The sequence below is a fragment of the Cnephaeus nilssonii genome (genome assembly GCF_951640355.1).
Source record: "Cnephaeus nilssonii genome assembly, chromosome: 8".
In the NCBI taxonomy this organism is placed as follows: domain Eukaryota; kingdom Metazoa; phylum Chordata; class Mammalia; order Chiroptera; family Vespertilionidae; genus Cnephaeus; species Cnephaeus nilssonii.
The window spans coordinates 40,086,312-40,107,947 of NC_137079.1; the positions used below are offsets into that span (position 1 = coordinate 40,086,312).

The 21,636-nt window shown below is 48.6% G+C and overlaps 1 protein-coding gene across 1 annotated transcript in view; it reads right to left on the bottom strand.

The window, feature by feature from the left end:
* Positions 1 to 5,771: 5,771 nt before the first annotated feature.
* The window catches only part of UBAC2 (UBA domain containing 2), a 185,828-nt gene continuing 169,963 nt past the window's right edge, over positions 5,772 to 21,636 (bottom strand). Inside the window, exon 9 of the mRNA XM_079779148.1 lies at positions 5,772 to 6,972. Coding sequence (XP_079635274.1) covers positions 6,865 to 6,972 — 108 coding nt within the window. The 3' untranslated portion in view covers positions 5,772 to 6,864. The remainder of the gene's footprint in view (positions 6,973 to 21,636) is intronic.

A 21,636-nucleotide genomic window follows, 5' to 3' on the forward strand; every position in this document is an offset into this window, starting at 1 on the left:
GCCGTAGGCACCCCAACCTTGGATGGAGCCACAATCTCGGTATGTGCCCTGACCGGGAATCGAGCCCACAACCTTTTTGGTGTCCGGCACAACGCTCCAATTCACCGAGCCACCAGGGCAGGGCATGGATGTCCTCCCTGACACTCACTGTGTGAGGCAGGGGTGCTGGGAGCTGGGAGAAGAGGCTTGGTTCCTGGGGGGCTGAGCAAGAACCACTGTCCTGAGATGCTGGGACCAGAGCCAGTGACGTGCTGTTCCTCATTTGTTCCTGCCCAGGGAGGTTAGGGGCCTATCTAGGAAGTGGGCTAAGTCAGGGGCAGAGGTCCCCAAACGCTGCCCTTGGGAGACCTCCTTGGCGGGTCTCCCACCCTGAGACTCCACGGTCTGACGATTGTAGTTCTGAGAGCACTTCAATGAGCGGCTCTGCTCAGCCAGCTCAGGGGACCCGCGGGTCCCAGGTCGCCCCCAGCGCTCAGCCTGCTGGCAAGCAGCTGCTGGCGGCTCCCCGCCCGCCCTGTCCTTCGGTCCCCACCAGGAAGTGCCGGGCTCACCCACAGACAGCTGTGTTTGCTCCCAAAGCTTCCCTGCCAGTGTCCAGATTAAGCAATTTAACCATTTGTTATGTAAACCGATAAAGCATACATTTGAAAAGAAGGAGTGGTTTTAATGCTTTCGAAAGTCCAATAAAGGTGAATTGCTAACGAAAAGCAAACCTGCTGTTAAAATAGGTGTGAGTGTCATGGTTACATTGAGGAAAAACATAAAAATCCAGGATGGCATGTGCTCTTGATTACTCTGTTCTCAGCTAACCTTAATAAAGAAATCCAAACTGGAACTCATAATAAGGGCGTGGATAATGAAAGACACAAAATTCTAATCAGGACAACTATGATTTTTTTAAGAAGACCTTGGCTACAGTGATACCAGCAGATTGGTGAATTAATTATTGTCATGTTTTAACTTCAAATATTTAGATTTAATAATATATTAATATTTAATGTAGTTGATATAGTTAACAATATATTTACTAAATAAATTCTGCCCTTTATCCAGTTTTTAATATGAATTGACTAATGACCAGTCCCCAACCTAGGAAAAAGAGGCTTCTGTGCCATTTGTATCAAAGATCGTGGCCATTCCCAGAGGCAGGGATCAGATTTTGTTAGTATTGTGTACCTACTCCCTCACCCACTCACTCACCCACCCACTCACCTACTCCCTCACCCACTCCTTTACCCACTCACCCACCCACTCCCCCACTCACTCCCTCACCCATTCACTTACTCCCTTACCCACCCACTCCCCCACTCCCTCACCCACTCACCCACCCACTCCCTCACCTACTCACCCACCCACTCACTCACTCACTCACCCCCCCCACTCCCTCACCCACTCCTTTACCCACTCACTCACACACACCCCCACCCACTCCCCCACTCCCCCGCTCACGCACTCCCTCACCCACTCACTCACCCATTCACTTACTCCCTTACCCACCCACTCACCCACTCCCTCACCCACTCACTCACATACACCCCCACCCATTCCCCCACTCCCCCACTCATGCACTCCCTCACCCATTCACTTACTCCCTTACCTACCCACTCTCCCACTCCCTCACCCACTCCCTCACCCACTCCTTTACCCACTCCCTCACATACACTCCCACCCACTCCCCCACTCCCTCACCCACTCAGCCACTCACTCACTGCCTCACCCACTCACTTACCTACTCATTCACCCACTCACTCACCCACTTATCCACCCACCCACTCCCTCACTCCCTCACCCACTCACTCACCTACTCACTCACCCACCCACTCCCTCACCCACTCACTCATCCATTCACTTACTCTCTCTTCAGCCGCAGGGACCATACATGAGGGAAGCCGGGGTGGAGTTGGTGGTGCAACACTTGCCCACAGGGGCCTATGGTGTGTTCAGAGGCAGCCAGCAGAGAATCACTGGCATTGGCCGAATTGCTGCTTACCTGTCAGGTTCACTCAGCTGGGTTCTGGAGGGTCCCTGGAGGGCTGGGGCTGGTTCCTGCCCATCAGGCGCTGGCCCCGGGACCAGCCTCTCCCTCAGCCCCAGCCCATCTGTACCCTGCACCCACCTGAGGCGGTGCTTGACCCCCTCGTGGCTAAGCTGGGAGCATCAGACATCGGGACTGAAGTGGATCAATTCTCACCCAAATCACAAACCAGGCAAGACAGCACAGTCCAGGGGTGGCCCAGGTCTGCTGCTCTTTGGGCAAGAAAACGCCTCATCCATGGTGCATCCTAAGCAATGCAGTGCTCTCCGCAGGCCCAGCAGGGCTCTGCCAAAGTGTCTTCCCTGTGGAAGGAGAGGAGTGGGGTGAGAAGTTCCCCGAGGCACGTCTACCCCTGGTTCCAGCACCCCTGGGCTGTAGTCACATTCAGCTAGGGGGCGTGGGGTGCTCCCAACAGAGGGTGCACAAGGGCACTCCGGGCTGAATCTCCAGAAGACGTTGGCAAGCCCTTAAGAGGGGAGGTGAGATTTCTTTGAAAGGTTTCAAAACTTTTTATTTAATATCTATGTCAGATATTAAAAACAACAGTAAAGCAGACACTCAATACGCCCGTGCCCTCCCCGACCCTATTCACTTCCTTCTTCTGCCCCAAAGCAATCTGATCCCCACACTTGTGTTTATCGTTTTGGAGTGGGTTTGAGCTCTCAACTTAGAGATTTCCTAAATATTCTGAAATGGTCCCTTTCACCGGCCATCAGCAAGAAGGCTGGGCGGGGGCGGGACGTGGCCTTCCCTCCATTCTGCTCCCATCTCAGGCAGAGGGTCTGCTGCTCCGCGGAGGGGACTGGCTCTTCCCAAGACGTGCCTGACTCACTCTGTTACTGAAACAAAGTGAGTGCACCGCCCCCCCCCCCCCCCCCCATTTAAACAGGTCCCTCAGGCAGCAGCAGCCGCTGGCGTCACATTCCTCTTTGTGCAGGTCTAACTACCACATGGCCCTGCCAGCTGAGGAGGCCACACTTACCGGACACCTGCTCTTTCCAAGGTGCAGACTCTGCCTGGTTTACAGACCTCTGTGACCCTGGCAGCTCTGTGCGTAGGAGAGGCTGGGGTCAGTCACAGGTCACAGAAATAAGGGGGTTACAACATCTGCATAGATATGCTAGGCCGAGCCGTTTCCAGATACAATGCAGGACCGCTGTTGTACATCATTACATAATCTTATAAGGTAAACTCCATGCACAAAACCGCCAAGACGGCAGAAGAGCAAAACTGACTGAAAAGAAATGAAATGGCAATCTTAAGACAGAAAAGTCAGCCACCTGGGCTTCTGGACTGGGCTTCCCCCACTGGGGGGCGGGCACAGCACTTCTCTGAAGGGGGGAGGGGCACCAGAAGAGACCAAGTGATGCCAGGAGTTGGGACCCGCTTTCCCCACACAAACCGCTTTGCCTGAAATCCCAGCTCTACTAGAGGCCCCAGCATGTACTCACGGGGTTCTCCATCAGATACTACTGTACCCAGCAGGCTCACACAGTCACAGGATGTTGTCAAATGTTCTTACACACAGACTGCAGTTTCAGAACTCAAGTTTTAGTCTGAGCCAGAAAGCTGGTTTTGACATTTCTGGTCCCTCCCTTGATATGGACTAGGGCAGTGGCCGGCAAACTCATTAGTCAACAGAGCCAAATATCAACAGTACAACGATTGAAATTTCTTTTGAGAGCCAAATTTTTAAACTTAGACTATATAGGTAAGTACATTGTTATTAACTTAATTAGGGTCCTCCTAACCTGGCCTTTGCTAAAAACTCAAGGGGCCAAAGAGCCGCATGTGGCTCGCGAGCCGCAGTTTGCCAACCACTGGACTAGGGGACTTCGAAGAAAATAACCTTCTGATTCTCACAAATTAAATATCACTTAAGCTGCCTGATTAAAAGAAAACACTTAAGTTTATGGTTTATACATTTTCATTTCTATTCAGAACAACTGTTGTAGGAACATAAACCCAGGGATTCAGAAAACATTCTAAGGGACACTGGAATGTGTTCACAATTTTGTGTCCATTTCCCTAAAATTTTTTTCCTTTCTAACCCCAAACTCAGTCTAGGTTTATGACTCAGGACTTCAGAGTCAGGTTTTCCTTTATTTGGGGAGGCGGGGTGTCACTATAGACAATGTTTTCCTTCTTCCTCTTTCTATTTCACAACTTGGAATCTGCTCACTTGAAAATTAGGCCCAACCTGCTACCATTTGCACAAAATCAAAAGCCTAAAGGATCTTTTCTAGACCTTAGGAAACCAGACTAAATGGCTCGTCGATGCACGCCTCTGGCATGCGTCACTATGCGTGAAATACAAGGGTTTCCTTTAGGGGTCCCATCAGCCTGAAAGGTTTCTGGGTGTCTTGACCAGAGGTGTGGGTGTTCTCGGGCATTCAAACTCCTGCGGTGGGTGGCTGCAGCGTGCCTCAAAATCTGCAGGAGGCAAGAGTGGATCAGGCCCTGGCTTGTGTGCTCAGTGGTTAGAGCGTCAGTCTGCAGATTAAAGGGTTGCGGGTTCGATTCCCGGTCAAGGGCACATACCTGGGTTTTGGATTTGATCCCCAGCTCCAGTCAGGGTGTGTGCAGGAGGTGACCAATCGATGTGTCTCTCTCACATTGATGTTTCTCTCTCTCTCTCTCTCCCTCCCTCCCTAAAAAAATCAATGGAAAAATATCCTCAGATGAGAATTAACAAAAAACAAAACAAAAAAAATTGGACCAGGGCTGGGAACTCCAGTAAGGCAAAGAAACGTGCCCAGGAGTGAGACGCCTGACACGTGGCGAGTGTGTGTATGTGGGGCAATAAGGATGTTCTAGAATAGCAGTCGCCAAACAGTGGTCCGCGGGCCACTGATGGTCCCTGAGGTCCGAAAGGTTGGTGACCGCTACTCTAGAGGGTGTGACTGATGAAGGGGAGAATGAAGGAAAGTAGGGCTCCCCACTGGGGAACTGAGAAGGAGGCTGAAAGAAACCAGGGAGAGCCTGAGGGTGCCCCGCTACTGTTGGGGGCATGTCCTGTGGCCGCACCCCGTGCTGACCTCTGCTCCTGTTCTCTAGTCAGAGGGCTGATGTGGAGGCTCACCAAGGCTCTTCGGCAGGACCAGGATCTCTGAAAGGGAATCCCACTGAGGAGGGAATCCTGCCCAGAAAGCAGTCCTCTCAATGCAGGGCTCACACTGTGCTCCCCGCAGCGGGCTCTCCGCGCTCCCTTCCTGGGGGGAGCAGCAGTGAAGCGCGGTCAGCGAGCATTTCGCCCCTGCTTTGGCTGTACTGTGCTGGGTGCCGTTCGAGGTGAGAAGGAACCTAGAGGTGGCACGTTTTTGGTTGTGGTTGTTCTTCCCTGAGACCTTCTGCATGGGAGACGCCTCACAGGTCACATGACCACAGGTCACACACTCAGGCTGTCTGGTTCCTGCCCTTGGTCAGTGAGTGCCGTGGAGGACAGCCCCACTATTGCCGACTGTCCCTGCAGCCTGTGCTTGGGACCAGCGGGGCTCCCAGTCACCTCAGCCCCCATTCTCAGCAGCCAATGGCCCCAATAAGCCTAAGAATGAGGCCTCTCGGGCCAGTACTATTGGCAGAAACAAAGAGCTTCTCTCACTTCAGAACAGCACCCAAATCTTCTGAAGGAAGACGAGCAGTCAGGCAATTTTTTTAGGGGAGTGAGTGAGGTGGCATGTAGTATAGCCTAGAACCAAGTTTCATTTAGGTAAGTCTAATAAAAAATACCAAAAAGTAATGCACATTAAAAACTTTATTGTAAGTATCATACATGTCCAAATTTACATCAATTTGATACATTTCTGCTCATTTTGCAGAACACAATCGTTGAACACTTTCCTTAAACCTTGAGTCACCTGTGTTAGGTCTCTTCAGCCTCGCCCGCCTCCGGCCTCCCCACCATCTCCACGCGATGACATCCCCCTCAGGTGACTGCCTCGTGCCCAGGTCCCAGTCCGCCCTGGGCCAGGAGCGCCTGCCTACTGCCCCCGCCTGGCCACCGTTCTCTGTTCTCTCTGACCCACTTCCCCCCTAACCTGAGTGGATAACTGTGGATACTCTAAGCAAAGTTCACTCCAGGTAAGTGTCATGGAGTATTCCAGAACCTAGAATCAGTAACTGATTTTCATTACTTTTTAATGGAGGTGGGGAGAAGGAGTTGGGAAAAATTCCCTGGACAGGAAAGGGCTGGACCAGGGTAGGAGTTAGTTCTCCGTCTCTCCCTCATCACCTAGGCCTGGCCAATACTGCGGGCAGCAGATAGGTACCCCCTAGGAAGTGTGGCCAATGAACAGCCACTAGGGCTTGAAAACAAATTTGAGGGGAAAAAAATGGCGATGAAAAAAGTCCCTAAGGGATAACCTGACATGTCCTTTCTGAATAGCATTCCCCTTTCTCCTTTCAGGCATTTATGATGAGACATAACGTAGGATGATGCATTACAAGAAAAAGGATAATATTACCATAGCAGTAATTTCCCATCTGGAGTGCTATTCAACTGCTTGCAGACAGCTGCAATTTTAACGCATTTTAAACACATGAGGAATGAGTGATGATTCTCCGAACTAGGGAAAACACACAATAAAAAAGTAAAGACAGAAAATACATGCTAATTTAATGGCAAACTTACTTTAGAGTACGGAAACTGATTTTCGATACCCGAACAGTAACGACCTTGGAATCAGGGAGGGAGCAGCGGGACCCACCCTTTGCCCGAGAAGATACCGAGAACATCCCTGGGCGCAGGAGCCTGGGGCTGACCCGGGAGCAGGGGTGGCGCCCGCTGCGGTCAGCGGCTCGGCCAGTCCCAGTGCTGTCCGCGGGGACCGTCAGTGCTGCAGCAGGAAGTTGGTGGCCACATTAAGGTCATTATTCGAAGCTCTCAGGGCTTCCAAAGCATCACCTCTGGAAAATCCCATCTCCATGAGCCGGGCAACCTGGGCAGAAACAAGACCAGAGACCGGATGAGGCTGACGGCACTGTCCCTGGCCCACCAGCCCCAAGTGCTCTTCATGTGAAGGACACAGTAAAAAAAACACACACAAAAAAAACCAAAACGCCCAAAAAACTAATTTTCATTTCAGTGTGAAATCTGATGTTCAACAAACCATAACAGGCACAACATTTTAAAGTGCTTAGTACACAGAGCCGATAGATAGGCATTCTCCCACGTAGGCCTCCTTTTAGAGATGAGGAATGGGGCACCCACGGGTCCAGCGACCTGCCAGAATGAGCAGCGGGCGGCTGGGCCCGGGGGCTGGAGAGCAGGTCTGTGGAAGCAGCCGCCCGCTCCCCACGCTCCCCAGGGTCAGATCTGACTCGGGAGGAATGACGGCTCCGCTGCACTTCCTTATGCAGGTGAACAACTGTTTAGCTAGAGACTCATTCCCGATGCTGGCGGACGCCGACCATGAAAATGCCTTTACATTCTCGGGGTCACCCTGTGGAGCACGTCCTGTGCGTGCCCACACCGTGTCAGCATTTCACACCAGTCACAGGTTTTGCTGAGTCCGGCCGGGCTCCGCAGGCAGCAGCAGCCCTGTGCGCGGAGGAGGTGGGTAAAGCCACAGGGTAGGGAGGACGAGGCTTGCATTTTTTAAACCACAAATCCTGAACCTGTGAATATATGGGTTTCCTGTTCTTTTACCTACAGGCAGTCTCCAATGTCAAAACTGGCAGAGATATTAAAGATTATTCGTAATGGAGTTTCCCATTTTAAAACGCATGATAAAAATGTCTATGACGCTGGGGAGCCACGAGCATCTGCTTTTTTGTACTGATATTAACATGTACCACATTTGCAATAATATGTAGCAGAAAACGGTACTCTTACAAATGCTGAGATTTTCAATGTGCTCATTAAAGCGGCTTCTGTGGGCCGAGTGACGTAGTCACCACTGTGATCCTCTTTCCTGTAGAAAACTGGGTGCTGGGCGCTGCCCAGTGGAAAGAGAACGCCGACCCTGCCTCTTTCCCTCCCTCCCCTGCCGAGGGGAGTCAGTGTGTGGGAGCGTGGGGTGGGCGGGGTGGTGGTGGAGAGAGCAGGGTGTGGGAGGCCTAAGCGATGGGGGAGAGGGAGAAGGTGCAGAGTGCGGAGTGAAGTGGGCAGCTGGCAGGGGAGAGGAGGGGGTGGGGGGAGGGAGAGGGGTAAAGTGGGGGCACTTCCTCAGGAGCCCTGGGAGGGCACACAGGGGAGGCTTCTCACATGGTTGGCCAGATGTGAGTTCCTCCTCAACGGGTTCTGGCCAGCGTTTTTCAAAATGAGACTGCGACCCCTTGTTAGTGGGTCATGAACAGTGAGTCGGTTAAGACTAGGGTTAAAGGTTGCATGCAGTGAGGGACTTCCATAAGCTTCATTTCAGCCCCTTTTTCACACACGTGAGCAGTGTGTGCGGGTCCCCTGGGGGCTGTGGTCATGGCGGCCCCTTATTCACACACGTGAGCAGTGTGTGCGGGTCCCCTGGGGGCCGTGGTCATGGCGGCCCCTTATTCACACACGTGAGCAGTGTGTGCGGGTCCCCTGGGGGCCGTGGTCAGAAGCCTTGGACAGCTATCTTCTAAAGGAACGGCCGGCCTGCAGGCACGTCCAGCTCAGCTGCCCAGGGCGATGGACAGTGCGGACGGAACAGAATGGCCGGGGTCTCTGAGCTTCATTCCCACTCCAGGAAAGAAGCAGCTTTGCAGAGGATCAGGCACAGTCTCCCCTCATTGGCCAGATGTGAGTTCCTCCTCAACGGGGCAGCACCTGCCGCTCACTAGTGTCACTCGTGGGGCAGCAACAGTATTTGCCCTTTGGAGGAACAGAAAGCAACCCATTCCCTTTTCTGCGCGAAGCCCTTGGAGCGTCTGAGGGCGGCCCACCTCCTCCCCTGAACCCCCTGGCGTCTCTAGGCCAGCACCCCACTCCCGGGGTGTCGCAGGCACGCGCGCCGTCTCCCACAGTCACTGGAGGTGTTTCCTGCTGGAAGGCTCTTCCCTGCGCCTCTGGCCTGGTTACCTCCTCCTCATCCACAGGATCTAGGGGTGCTTGGCCCTTTTCCATGTCTCCAGACGGGGAGGAACCCAAGTAGAAGTCTCGTGGTCCCACTGACCTATCCTCTCTCATGACTGTGTCTGTCCCCTGTATTTACAGGGTCGACTGCCTCTCCCCACACTGCCTCTTCTCACGCCTGCTGAGAAGAGTCCTGGCTGTGTTTGTTCACCCCTGTGCCTCAGTGTCCAGCACCCTCCAGGCCAGCCTCCCTGTAAATGCTGCCCATTTATGCTTTCTCAGAACAAAGTATCCAACCCGAGTACAGGACCCAGCATGACCTGATGGGGCAAAGGGCAACTAGACTGCTGTCTTCCTTTGACCACAGCCCTTGCTATAGTAGAGGAATGCTTTAGTAGTATGCGTACGTATGTGTATTTGTATGTACTCATGCCCTTTTATATGTAGCTACATCATACTATAGTGGCCAGTTAAGGTGGGGCCTACTAAAAACCCTCCGGTATCTACATTAAATAAGAGTAAGATGCAAATTGACCATACCTTTGCGACACCCACCAGCCAACCAGGAGTGAGTATGCAAATTAACCCAATAAAGATGGCGGGTTAATTTGCATACACAGGCATTGAGCGGCTGGGGGCGGGGTGGGACGCTTGCGTCGTCGCTATGGTGACAACACAGGCGTTCCGCACCACCCCAGCCGCTCCGGGCCTCTGGGCAGCGTGGGACGGCGGAAAGGCGGCTCTGGCAGGAGCGAAGGCAGTGCCAACAGCCAGGGTAAGGAAGGCCCATTCTTGCACGAATCTTCATGCATCGGGCCTCTAGTTTTCACATAAAATGTTCTCAAGCCAGGCCTCTCACACCCCACCTGTGAGTTTATACTTGATCTTCCAGGTTCAGGAGCATACACTACTGTTACATTTCCTCTGACCACTGAGTAGCCAACTCAAACTACCTCCAGTTTAAAGTCTGTGCCTACTATGTGAATCAGCCCCTCAAGCTGGAGCATCCCCAGATTTGATTAGCAAACCTCTACAATGGCACTCCAGTTATTGCTGATGAAAATGCCAAGCAGGTCAGATCAAAGGTAGGGCCAGAGCTCACCAGAGACCTCCCTTTCCAGTCAAGGGGCCAATCAACGTCTTGTTAGAGATTTTTAATGTTTCAAACCCACTCTGTATTATCACCCATTGCGCGGGTCACCGACATATCTCTTAGGGTGAGGAGATACTGTCAAATGTCTTGGCGACATCCTGTGTCAACAGGATCAGATTGGTGCCTTCAGACCACAACGCTCTCTTTAACGCTCACAAGCTATCTGTTTGATAATCTATCTTAGACTTCTGCCAGACATGAAACATCCCTTTTTCCTGTCAATTCTCAGAATCCACACTTTCCTCTTTCCTTGGGGCATTTCAAACGGAGTGCCACCTTGCTTTCTCCACCCTGATCAGGACTTGTGCTGAACACATGTCACCGGGGAAGAAACCACCTCACTGGTCCAGGTACTCGGAAATAACCCTGCATGATGCTTGTTCTGGTTACTTCAGTTAAGGATTGCCCTTTGTGGAGTCGATGAGCGGGGTGAGGAGGTGGGCAGCTCCACCTGGCCTCCCTCTGTTACCCAAGGCGGGGCAGCGGCAGGCCCTCAGGTCTGGGCGTGTCCCAGGTCGGGGAGTGATGTGTGGGTGAGGAGAAAAGCTTTCTCTGTGTGTGAGGTTTCTCCTGAGCTCCCCTCCCTCTCACACAAACAACCACACGTGCCGGCCGCTGGCTCTCCCCAGGTCTTTCGGACACTTTCTCAGAGTCTGTGCAGTTAGAAGCCAAAGCGCTGGCTGCTGGTTCGAAGCTGGTGATCAGGCCCCATTAGCCACAGCTGGCCTCGGAGCCTGCTGAGCTTTTCAGGGGTGAGAAGACAAGTGTGATTACAAAATTTTATTGCTGGTACTTGGACCAGATGAAGAAACGTATGAAGTAGAAACAGTGTTAACACAGTGCTTCTTTTCGAACACTGAATAATTACACTAAGAAAGGGTGTCTGTGAGTTTCCCCTGGTGTCCGATGCTGTGAACATCATGGAAAAATGAAACTGCACGTACGGGCTGGGGTGTGTGGATAATCATTCGCCAGAAAAGAGGAGAAGTAAAGAATGAGTAGTGTTTTCCGACTGCCCCAGCCAACAGGGCAGGGCACCACCCTCCGTGGTGGTTTGGCGGTTCACGGGCCGATGACAAGGACCGGCATAACCCACAGCACCGAGAGCAGGTCGGCAGCTCTCCTGGCCGATGCTAACCATCACTGCTGCGGACCTCACTGTTTATCTGTGCTGAGAGGCCCATCCTGCCCAATCCGAGTGCAATTCGTTACTGTCTGTGAAATGCTTAGCTCGAGTTTCTGTGCTCAAACAGCAGAGAGAGGAAAATCAAGACCCTTGCAGATCTGTGGTCAGGTAGGCAAAATAGAGACAAGATTCCAGAAGTTTACAATTCCTTAAAATAAAAACACAGGCTAGACTGGCAGCTGGTTGGATCTGACCCAAGTGCAAAAGGCTCATCCCGGCCACGGCCGTTGGAAGGTGGAGATGCGGCCGATCAGTGGCAGCGCTCCAGTGGCCTCACGTTGACAGTGTGACCCCAGCTAGGGGACCAACACCTCAGCTCCCAGCTTCCTCAGGAGTGTGAGAGGCCCAGAGCAGTGACTGGCGTAGCAGGTGCTCAGTGAGCAGGACCTCTTCCGATAATTAGTACCCTACTGGACAGCGACTGGGCCACGTGTGAACAGCCCGCCCTCTGAACCTCTCAGGCCTCAGTCAGAGACTGACAAAACCACCCTCAGGTTTTGTTTTCGGCATTCACTTTAACTGCTTCCACTTCACTAGTTTTATATCCTTCGTTAGTCAAAGAACTGACGTGTCTTTTACGAAGGATCAAACACAGGCTGTTCTTGGGGAGGGCGTGGCTGGCGCGGGGAGGCTGGGAGGAGGCTCAGAACAGAGAGCCGCCCCTTCTGGGCCTGGGTCACTGCCACGGAGGGAGCACCCACGGTCCCCCAGGTGACAAGGACCTGCGTAAACGTGGCTGCACCGCCAAAGGCGCCCACAGGTGCACCCACCGCCTCGGCTAAACGCAGTCACGCTTAAAAACAGATGCAAGCGAATTCTGCGACCTATTTCTAGGGCTTAATAGCACACAAGAATGGGCCTAATGTGACCAACGAACAAAGTCAGAAGGATAGGAAAAACCTTCTTTTTAAAGGGTGAGCATAACATCCTAAACAAAAAGCCCGAATTATTTTAGTGACTCTTACAAACACCTTACTTTATATCTGTATACATTCTAGGAAACTGTCAATTTGAATAATTATATAAATAATGGTGTTTATAGATACTCAGTTTACCATCCTCCCCATCCAAAGCACATATATTATTAAATATGTTAATTCACACTGAAAACCTAACCTGTTTTCTCTGCAGGCTGTTTCCTGTCATTTTAGTTCATCTATTGTAACGAGAACCACCTGCTACCGACCTGATCAGATCTAACATCCAAAGGAAGAGAAAGTTTCAATGTAAAATCTCTTGGCATTATTTGACCAGAAGATAAAAATACATCCTGATGGGTTTAAATAAAGTTGCGAAAGTATAGGAATGTCATTAATTCAACGACTATTCACAGACTATCTCCACTGCTCTAAGTCCTGCCCTAAGTAACCACAGTCGGTTGGGTTTTGTGACTTGTGGGTTATTTTCCCTGGCAGACGTGAGCTCCGTGAGGGCTGGTACCACGTGTGCCTGGTTTCCCACCCAACAGAGCGTGGCACAGAGAAGGTGCGTGGGCAGCAGTCAGAGAAGGTGTGTAAGTTTAGTGATGTAAGTTCTTTAAGGAACTGACAGTTGTTGGGGGACGATGACCAATAAACATCTTGGGGACAAAATGAGAAAGCTAGTAAAACTCTTAGGACTCTGGAGAAGATGCTAAGATAGAGACACTGTCTAATTTAAGGGAGTCAAGAGCAAGGCAAACACATCTCCATCAGCCCTGACGGGCGGGGTTTGCAGAGGTCTTGCAGCCTAAGCCCAGCAGCTGTTTTTTCCTTTCTATAACGCAAGTGCCCAGGCGCCCGCCCCAGCGATGGCTATCTGGAGTAACCGCACTGCCGGCCACACGACCAGATAGAGAGCCAGGCTGCCTTCCGCCAACTGAAGCCCCTTTGTCTAGACTCAGAGATCTGGGTTGATTTCAATAATTGACTATTTGGGCCACATGTTTTCCTCCCCCGCACTTTAAATTCCCACTTTTACGTTTTAAATTCACCAATAAAGAGTGAGACTGTAAAACCCCAGACCCCTACCCTTGACCTCCATAAAAATGAACCCCAGGCCCAAGCCCGAGCCCTTTTCTCCTCCAACCCCACCCCCACCTCTTCCTCTTTTGCTCTCTATGTAGGTCCAGGTGTGCTGTGTAATTCCCAGGTCTTGTAAGTAATAAACTTTTATTTTTTCAAAGTTTCCTGATGATTATTGCTGAGCTGAGACCAGCACAGAACAAGTCTGTTTAGAAAACTTTAAAAATGCCCCACAGGAATTTTCTGAAAAGCATTTCCGTCCACATTCCTTCTGTTTTAAAGCACAGCAAGTACCTTCCTCCTTTGCTTATGTGTCCAGAATATTTGTCTAAACATTCTCACCACAAAACAGCAGAACAGAGTTCATCTTGGTTTCTAGTCTAAAAACCTAAACCACCCTTTTCTCCAATTGCTTTAGAAACCAGGTGTAGTTGAATTAATAGCCAAAACGTGTTAATGCTTTTCCTGTCTTCCACATTAACTTTCTTCCCCGAATGTACCCTCTCCAATGCCTGTTTGCTCTCCCTGAACACGTGAGTTCCTGGAGACAAGGATCAGAGTGAATCAGACTGAAGGGATAGTAAAGGAGAGCTGGGTACGGAGATTCCAGCTCCGCCTTGTCACTGGGATGGAGGCACATCTGTGACGGCCCCTCCTCATGACCTGCAGCTGTATCCGCTGCCTCCCGAGGCCCCCGTGCCACCCCCCCCCCCCGAGGTGGCCAGCCCGAGGTGGAGGTATGGGCCCTTGGACAGGAGTGGGCACCCCGGACAGCTCTGTTGCTGGCATCTGACAGTGTTCCCAAGATAATACGCTTTTCAAAAAGAGGTCACGCTGAATGAGAAAAGAAACCTATAGAGATGGAGATAAATCTGTATTAGTTCATTCCTTTTTTTTTTTTTTTTTAAATAAAAAAGAGAACATCCTCTGTGATTCGGACATGTGTTCCCTACTATCTCAAGATAATTCGCACTTTGGCACTCTATTTGCACATCAACTACCCTTTGAGACAAGTGCAATAGGAGTCATTCCAGTGAGATTTACAGCGATTCCTCTTAGTGATACTCCTCGGCCTGTTTTGTCAAACAAGACTGTGGTTTTAACTTCCCTTTAGCTAAGGGCGTCAAAAACAAATGTGTTTTTTTTTTGGTTCTTCCTTCCCAAATTTTGACTCTTGCAACAAAGTGATGCCCACCTAGAAGGTGGCCCAATCCACTCCCACACCGGGTGGCCCATTGGGGACACATGCGCTCACCCTGTGAGCTCACCCTTCCCTCCCCTTCGGTTAACTGTTACGTGTTACCCCTCAGGGCCCAGCTCCTCTCTCACCCCACTGCTGACACGAGCTCACCGTCAGATCTCTGCGGTCAGAGCGCTCTTCCCCGTCACCTGACCGCTCTCCTCAGACTGCTGAGCCCCGCGACTGCATCAGCCGAGCCCACTGTTTCTGGTTGTGCCCGGCCCGGCCACAGGCTGCCCTTCCCTTTGCTCTCTCCTGCCTGGCTCAGGGTTTGGTACTGAGAAGGCCCTGGCTGCAGGCAGACGAGTGCCTTTGCTTACAGCTTGCACAGTGTCCAGCAGAATTAGGCACCCCCAAAGTTGGTTGCCACCCAATGTTCCCTTCTAAAACATGTAAACTTTGGTATTTTCTTAGAAAACAACATTGCCAGTCTACAAGCAGTGGAGACGGAGAGGCCTGACATGGTACCGCTCTGTAGCCCACTGAGAGAGAAGTCCACTGCCACCCCTTCTCCACCTGCCGCCGGGCACCGTCTCTGTGTCGGGCTCTGGGCTGGGGGGGACAGGAGAAATGGTGTCAGCCCTCACGGAGCTCACTGTTTATCAGGGAAAACACACAATGTGCCTGCCGGTCACCAGACCAAAACCCAAGTGACTGCAGTTAGAAGTATTCAGAGCAGAAGCACAGCATCCCTCAAACACGCACACGTCAGTGAGGAGACTGCTTTATCCTGGAGTCCAGTGGGCTCTTCGGAGACCGTGGGAAGAGAACCTTGCTGAGGGTTAGATTCTCTCATACTAAATACATTTTGCTGTTCATCAGCTAAGATAGAAAGTGTCTTGTGTGCTTTGCAGTCATTCTCTCTCACTTGGGCCAATGGATACTGCAGAGGACACTACTGGTGTGCACACGACGGGTCTCATGTATTATAAACTTACTCAGAGGTAACAAGTCTCCTCTGGGCAAGCGTCTCGTAAGCACCCGCACTGTAACCTGGGCAGGGAAGGGGAAAATTACATACTAGTACGTGGTTATGCTTAGAATATGTCCCTTCCTCCATGTCTAGTTCATCCTCCAGGGAAACTCGGTGATGTAATTCCCTGTTTAAAACCCTGCCACGGTTCCTAAGGCATAAAGCAGAAGTCACACACCACCTAGGGCCACTGGGGAGCCTGTCCTGCCCCCTCCCCAGGCAGTGCTCTGTCCCCCTCGTTACCCTCCATTACACTCTCACCCACCTGTGCTGCCCCAAATTGGGTGCACTTTTCAGCATGCCTGTCTTCCTGTCTTTGAATTATCTCTGTATTTCAGAAACCTAGCCCAGTGGTTAGCCCGTGACAAGCAGATAGTAGATAATTGTTGGCTAACTAAAAGGCAGGGCAGATGTGAATGGAAGAGAGGGAGTCAACATTTGTAACAGCCCATGTATCTTCCTTTTGTGAAGTCTCAGCTTTGGTTTAATCTTGTTTAACTTCCTTGTCCAGTCCCTTAAGCATAAACTAAAAGGTCACTTTCTAGGCTTGGGGAGAAGTTGAGAGAGACCAACTTGGTAAATCCCCCGCCCCGCCTTGATTAAAAATAAAAAGTAAAGCCAGTATGACAACATTTCATTATTTGTTAATTTTGAGTATGGGTATAGTATAAAAATCTCTCGTTGAAAAGAAAAAAGACAAGGAGAAGGAAAAATAGAATGAATAAACGTGTGTGTGTGTGTGTGTGTGTATATATATACACACACACACACACAAACAAATATTTATTTTCAAGATAATAGAAATATGACTACATTTAATTATTTTTAAAATAAATCTTTATTGTTCAGATTATTACAGGTGTTCCTCTTTCTCCCCCCCCCCCCATAGCTCCCCTCCACCTGATTCCCCACCCCACCCCATGCCCTTACCCCCCGCCACTGTCTTCATCCATAGGTGTAAGATTTTTGTCTAATCTCTTCCCGCACCCCTCACACCCCCTTCCCCCTGAGAATTGGCAGTCCACTCCCTTTCTATGTCCCTGATTCTATTATATTCACCAGTCCATTCTGTTCTTCAGATTTTTTTATTCACTTGATTTTTAGATTCACTTGTTGGTAGGTATGTATTTGATGTCTTTTTGTTGTTCACAATTTTTATCTTTACCTTTTTCTTCTTCTTCCTCTTCTTAAAGAATACCCTTCAGCATCATTTCATGTAATCCTGGTTTGGTGGTGATGAACTCCTTTAGCTTTTTCTTGTCTTTGAAGCTCTTTATCTGACCTTCAATTCTGAATGATAGCTTTGCTGGGTAGAGTAATCTTGGTTGTAGGTTCTTGCTGTTCATCACTTTGAATATTTCTTGCCACTCCCTTCTGGCCTGCATAGTTTCTGTTGAGAAATCAGCTGAGAGTCGTATGGGTACTCCCTTGTAGGTAACTGTTTTTCTCTTGCTGCTTTCAAGATTTTTTCTTTGTCTTTTGCCCTTGGCATTTTAATTATGATGTGTCTTGGTGTGGTCCTCTTTGGATTCCTCTTGTTTGGGGTTCTGTGCACTTCCTGAACTTGTAAGTCTATTTCTTTCACCAAGTAGGGAAAGTTTCCTGTCATTATTTCTTCTAATAGGTTTTCAATATTTTGCTCTCTCTCTTCTTCTGGCACCCCAAAAATTCAGATGTTGGTACGCTTAAAGTTGTCCCAGAGGCTCCTTACACTATCCTCATATTTTGGATTCTTTTTTCTTTTTGTTTTTCTGGTTGGGTGTTTTTTGTTTCCTCATATTTCAGATCTTTGGTTTGATTCTTGGGGTACGTTGATCTACAGTTGAGTTTCTTTATATTCTTTATTTCAGACAGTGTATGCTTAATTTCTGACTGGTCCTTTTCCATTTTTTTGGCATTCTCATTAAGGTCCTTGAAGGTCTCATCAAGTTTCTCAGTGGTTTTTAGAAGATTCTTGAGTAACCTTATAAATGTGGTTTTGAACTCTATGTCGTCCCATAGTTTGCTTTCCTCCATTTCTTTCATTCATGACATGTTTCTGTGTCTCCTCATTTTGGCTGCTTCCCTGTGTTGATGGAGTGGCTTTGTGTGGTAGGTGACCTATAGGGGCCAGTAGCTCAGCCTCCCCAATCACCTGAGGTGGACGCTCTTGGTACAACCCTTTGTGGGCTGAGTGCAAAGTCTTGGTGTAGTTAAGCCTTGATTGCTGTTGGTACACTGGGAGGAATTGACCTCCAGGCCAATTGGCTGTGAGGACCCGCTGTGTTTATAATGGAAGAATTGGTGCGCTAGAGACATGCTTATGGTGCAGGACTTGTTTCAGTGGGGCTTTGGTGCTCACTGAGTCTGCTTCTTGAATGTGTCACTTATGGATGTGAGCAGTTGAAATCTGGTGTCTCACACTGACCACTAGGTACACTGGCTTCTGGATCTCCAATGGGGTGCAGGTCAGCTACTGTCTGAGGCCACCCAGCAGGAGCTACAGCGAGAACTACAGCTTTCTCCTCTTTGCGTGGGTTTTGGAGGTTTTGGAGCTGTCTGAACAGGGTTGCAGTTTGCTAGTTTAAGCTGTGATAGGGAAGGCCATTCATATGCAAAAGCCGCTGCTTGAAGCTTGGGTGGGTTTGTAGGTTGTGTGGGGTGGGGTCTCAGGGTGTCACCAGGCTAGGGCGTGGCAAACAGCGATGGCTGCCAGCCAGCCGTCTCCGCGCCTCCGACCGTGTCCCCGTGTCCCGCGCCCCAGCGCAGCAAGCAATTATTCCTGTATGCAGCTCTGCAAGCAAGTCACTCTCACTTTCCGACCCGATGGCAGACAGTCCAGCTTCTCCCCGTAGGAGTTTGGGTCCTGCGCATCTCCCCAGAAACTGGATTTCAGAGAAATTGGGAGCTTGTCTCCCTTCGGGTTGAAGAAAGCAACGCCCGCCGCCAGCCTGGATTGCACGCACCTCCGTACCTCAGCTTTTCAGCGTTTGTGCACTGAATGCTCTTTTCTCTTTCCTTCTAGTTGTAGAACTTCCACTCAGCCAGCTTTCCCATGGTTCTGGGTGATAGACGTTTTGTCTTTTAGTTGTAGTTTTGAAACTGTTGTGCAAGGCAGCAGTTTAGGTGTTACCTACGCCGCCATCTTGGATCCTCCTCCCCTACATTTAATTATTAAAAAATTTTATTGCATGGCACTTGAGTTTGGCATATTCGTAAAAGGGGCTGGAATATCATCTGCAAGGGGTGCTGAGCAGGCAAAGGGGCTGGGGTCTGCTGAAAAACAGTAGGACTGGACAGTGAAGAACTAAAAATCCAGAAACTGAACAACAGCAAAAATACAAAAAGTGACAAAAAATTTTTGTGGCTATTACTAGATTTAATAAGGGATGCACATTCTTTCTTAGAATTTTTTTTGTTTTCAAAACATATCTTGAAATTCTTGAAGTATTTATTTACATCAGAAAAAAATCATTTATATTTTTCTTGGTTTAGAAAATTACCAAATTTCTTAATGTATTAAAATTATGGCTCTGATATTAAATACAGAATACGTAGCACATTTAATTGAAAAATTAAGCATAAAAACGTTTTGCTAATTCGAGCTATCTTAATGTTACCAACAACTATTATTTTAGATAATGTCTAGCCTAACAAAAAATTTAGAAAGTCAATGAATAAGGAAGCATATGTTAAAAACAAGCTTTCATGTAGTTACAGCTTTTCACAGTAGATCAAGGAAGAAGTAAATGCTGTTTTAAACGGTTATTCACAACATGTTAACCTCACTGTTATCATTCTGGGAGGATCAAGGAAAATGATTCATTAAAGAACCTTAAAGACTTCAATTTCACAGCCTTGTGTTATCACCTTTTGACACTTTTTTTTTTTACAAAGTGACAAAACTAAGAACTATCTCACCTTTAAATGCCTCACATTTAATGGCTGCTCTGTGAAGAATGGGACTTGAGGTTATATGAGGTAAACAGTACTAGAGCAGAACTCTATTTCTTTTTACCTGAATTTGAGAGCATTAGCTTACTTTTTGTTGTTGTTTTAATGTTTTTATTGATTTTTAGAGAAAGACGGGAAGGGAGAGAGAGAAACATCCATCAGCTGCCTCCTGCACATCCCACAACCTGGGCATGTGCAATCGAACCTGCAATCTTTTGGTGCATGGGACGAAGCTCAACCAACTGAGCCACACCAGCCAGAGCTTAGCTTTCTTTTTAATGTTACCATAAATATCTTACAAATGCTGTGTTATTGGATTTTATTTTCTTAACGTGTGGATAACCTCAATTCCCATTCTTCACAGAGCAGCTGTTAACGATATGAGGTATTTAAAGGTGAGATAGTTCTTAGTTTTGTCACTTTGTAAAAAAAAAAAAAAAAAAAAAGTGCCAAAAAGTGATAAACTGTGTGGAATTGAAGTCTTGAAGGTTCTTTAATGAATCAATTTCCTTGATCCTCCCAGAATGACAACAGTGAGGTTAACATGTTGTGAATAATCGTTTAAAACAGCATTTACTTCTTCCTTGCTCTGCTGTGATGCTGTGAAAAGCTGTAACTACACGAAAGCTTGTTTTTAACATATGTGGATATCATTTTTCTAGAAACTGTCTAATGGCAGTGAAATAGGACTATGAATTAGTCCACCTCTCAATCTTAAAGAGTTGCCGAAATTATTAGTTTGAACGGAGAAGCTGCCAGGGCAAGGGGAGGCTGGATCAATTCATCAGGCACAGTCAACTGGTTTCTTTCAGAAGCATTTTTCGTGGCCTCGTCCAGGGTGGCAGTGGGAGCCCTGCCCAGGGGCCCCTCCTGGGCTCCAGAGAAAGTCAGGACACAGCTTTGCCCCAGAGACTGGGTGACTTTGGTCTGAATGGTGTTTTACTTTGGGGCAGGGATGGAGGAGGTGATGCCCTGGAGGTGTGACCAGTTATGAAATGCTGACCTTGATTTGCATTCATAAGAAAGCATCGTATGCGGAAGGAAATGTAAAAGTGTTATTATTGTAATACTGAAAGCTTAAATTGTTATAGATTTAAAAAAACTCTAATTTGAAATAATTTCAAACTCACAGAAATTTTTCAATAATAGGACCGAAAACCTCTGATGCCTTTTCATCCGGACTTAGCCACTTGTTATTTTGCCACCGTTGCTCTCTGTCTGCACACACACATTGTCACACTGTTTTCTGAGCCCTTTGAGACTAAGTTGCACACATCATGTCCCTCGACCCCTTAGTACTTCAGTGTGTATTTCATTTTCTAAGAACAAGGATATTCTTTTTCCTAACCACAGTAGTATAGATACCAAATCCTAGAAACTCAACTTTAATAGACAACTATTAACTAATCCACAGTCCAATTTCATCAGCTAACCCCCCATTTTCCAGCACAGACTTCATTCCAGGATGGATCACGTATGCATTTAGTTCCCACACCTCCCTGGTCTCCTTCAATATGGGCAGTCTGTGACGTCAGCATTGCCGAAGAACTCAGGCCCCGTATTTATGGAATGTCTCTTAGACGGGGGTTGTCTGCTTTTCCTTTATGAGCAAGGTTATGTAGTTTTGTAACACACGACGGATGTGTCCTTTCCGGCTATGCCCACAATGCTCTTTGTTCCATTACTGGTAATGTTAATTCTGATAAGGTGGTTAAGCTAGGGTCCAATTTCTCCACTGGATAGTTACTATTTTCTTTTGTATTAGTAAATAATGAGTAACATGTGGGGAGAGATTTGAGATTATATAAATAGCCTGTTCTTCATGCACTGATGGTTCTTCCCTGAATAGAGTTTAATTCTGATTATTCAAAACTGTGATTTTCCCATACCATTATTTTTTCTATTTATTACTTTATATTTTACTGAAAGGAAAAGCATTTCCCTAGCCTTTGTGTATATATATACAGTAGGTCCTTGGGTTATGTCAGAGATCTGTTCCTATGGCGCAACGTAACGTGATTTTCGCTGTAAGTTTGAACCTACCTACATAAGCACCTACTTCACTCACATGGAGCACATACACAGCAGTAATGAAGTGAAACAGTAAAAAAATTTAAAAGAA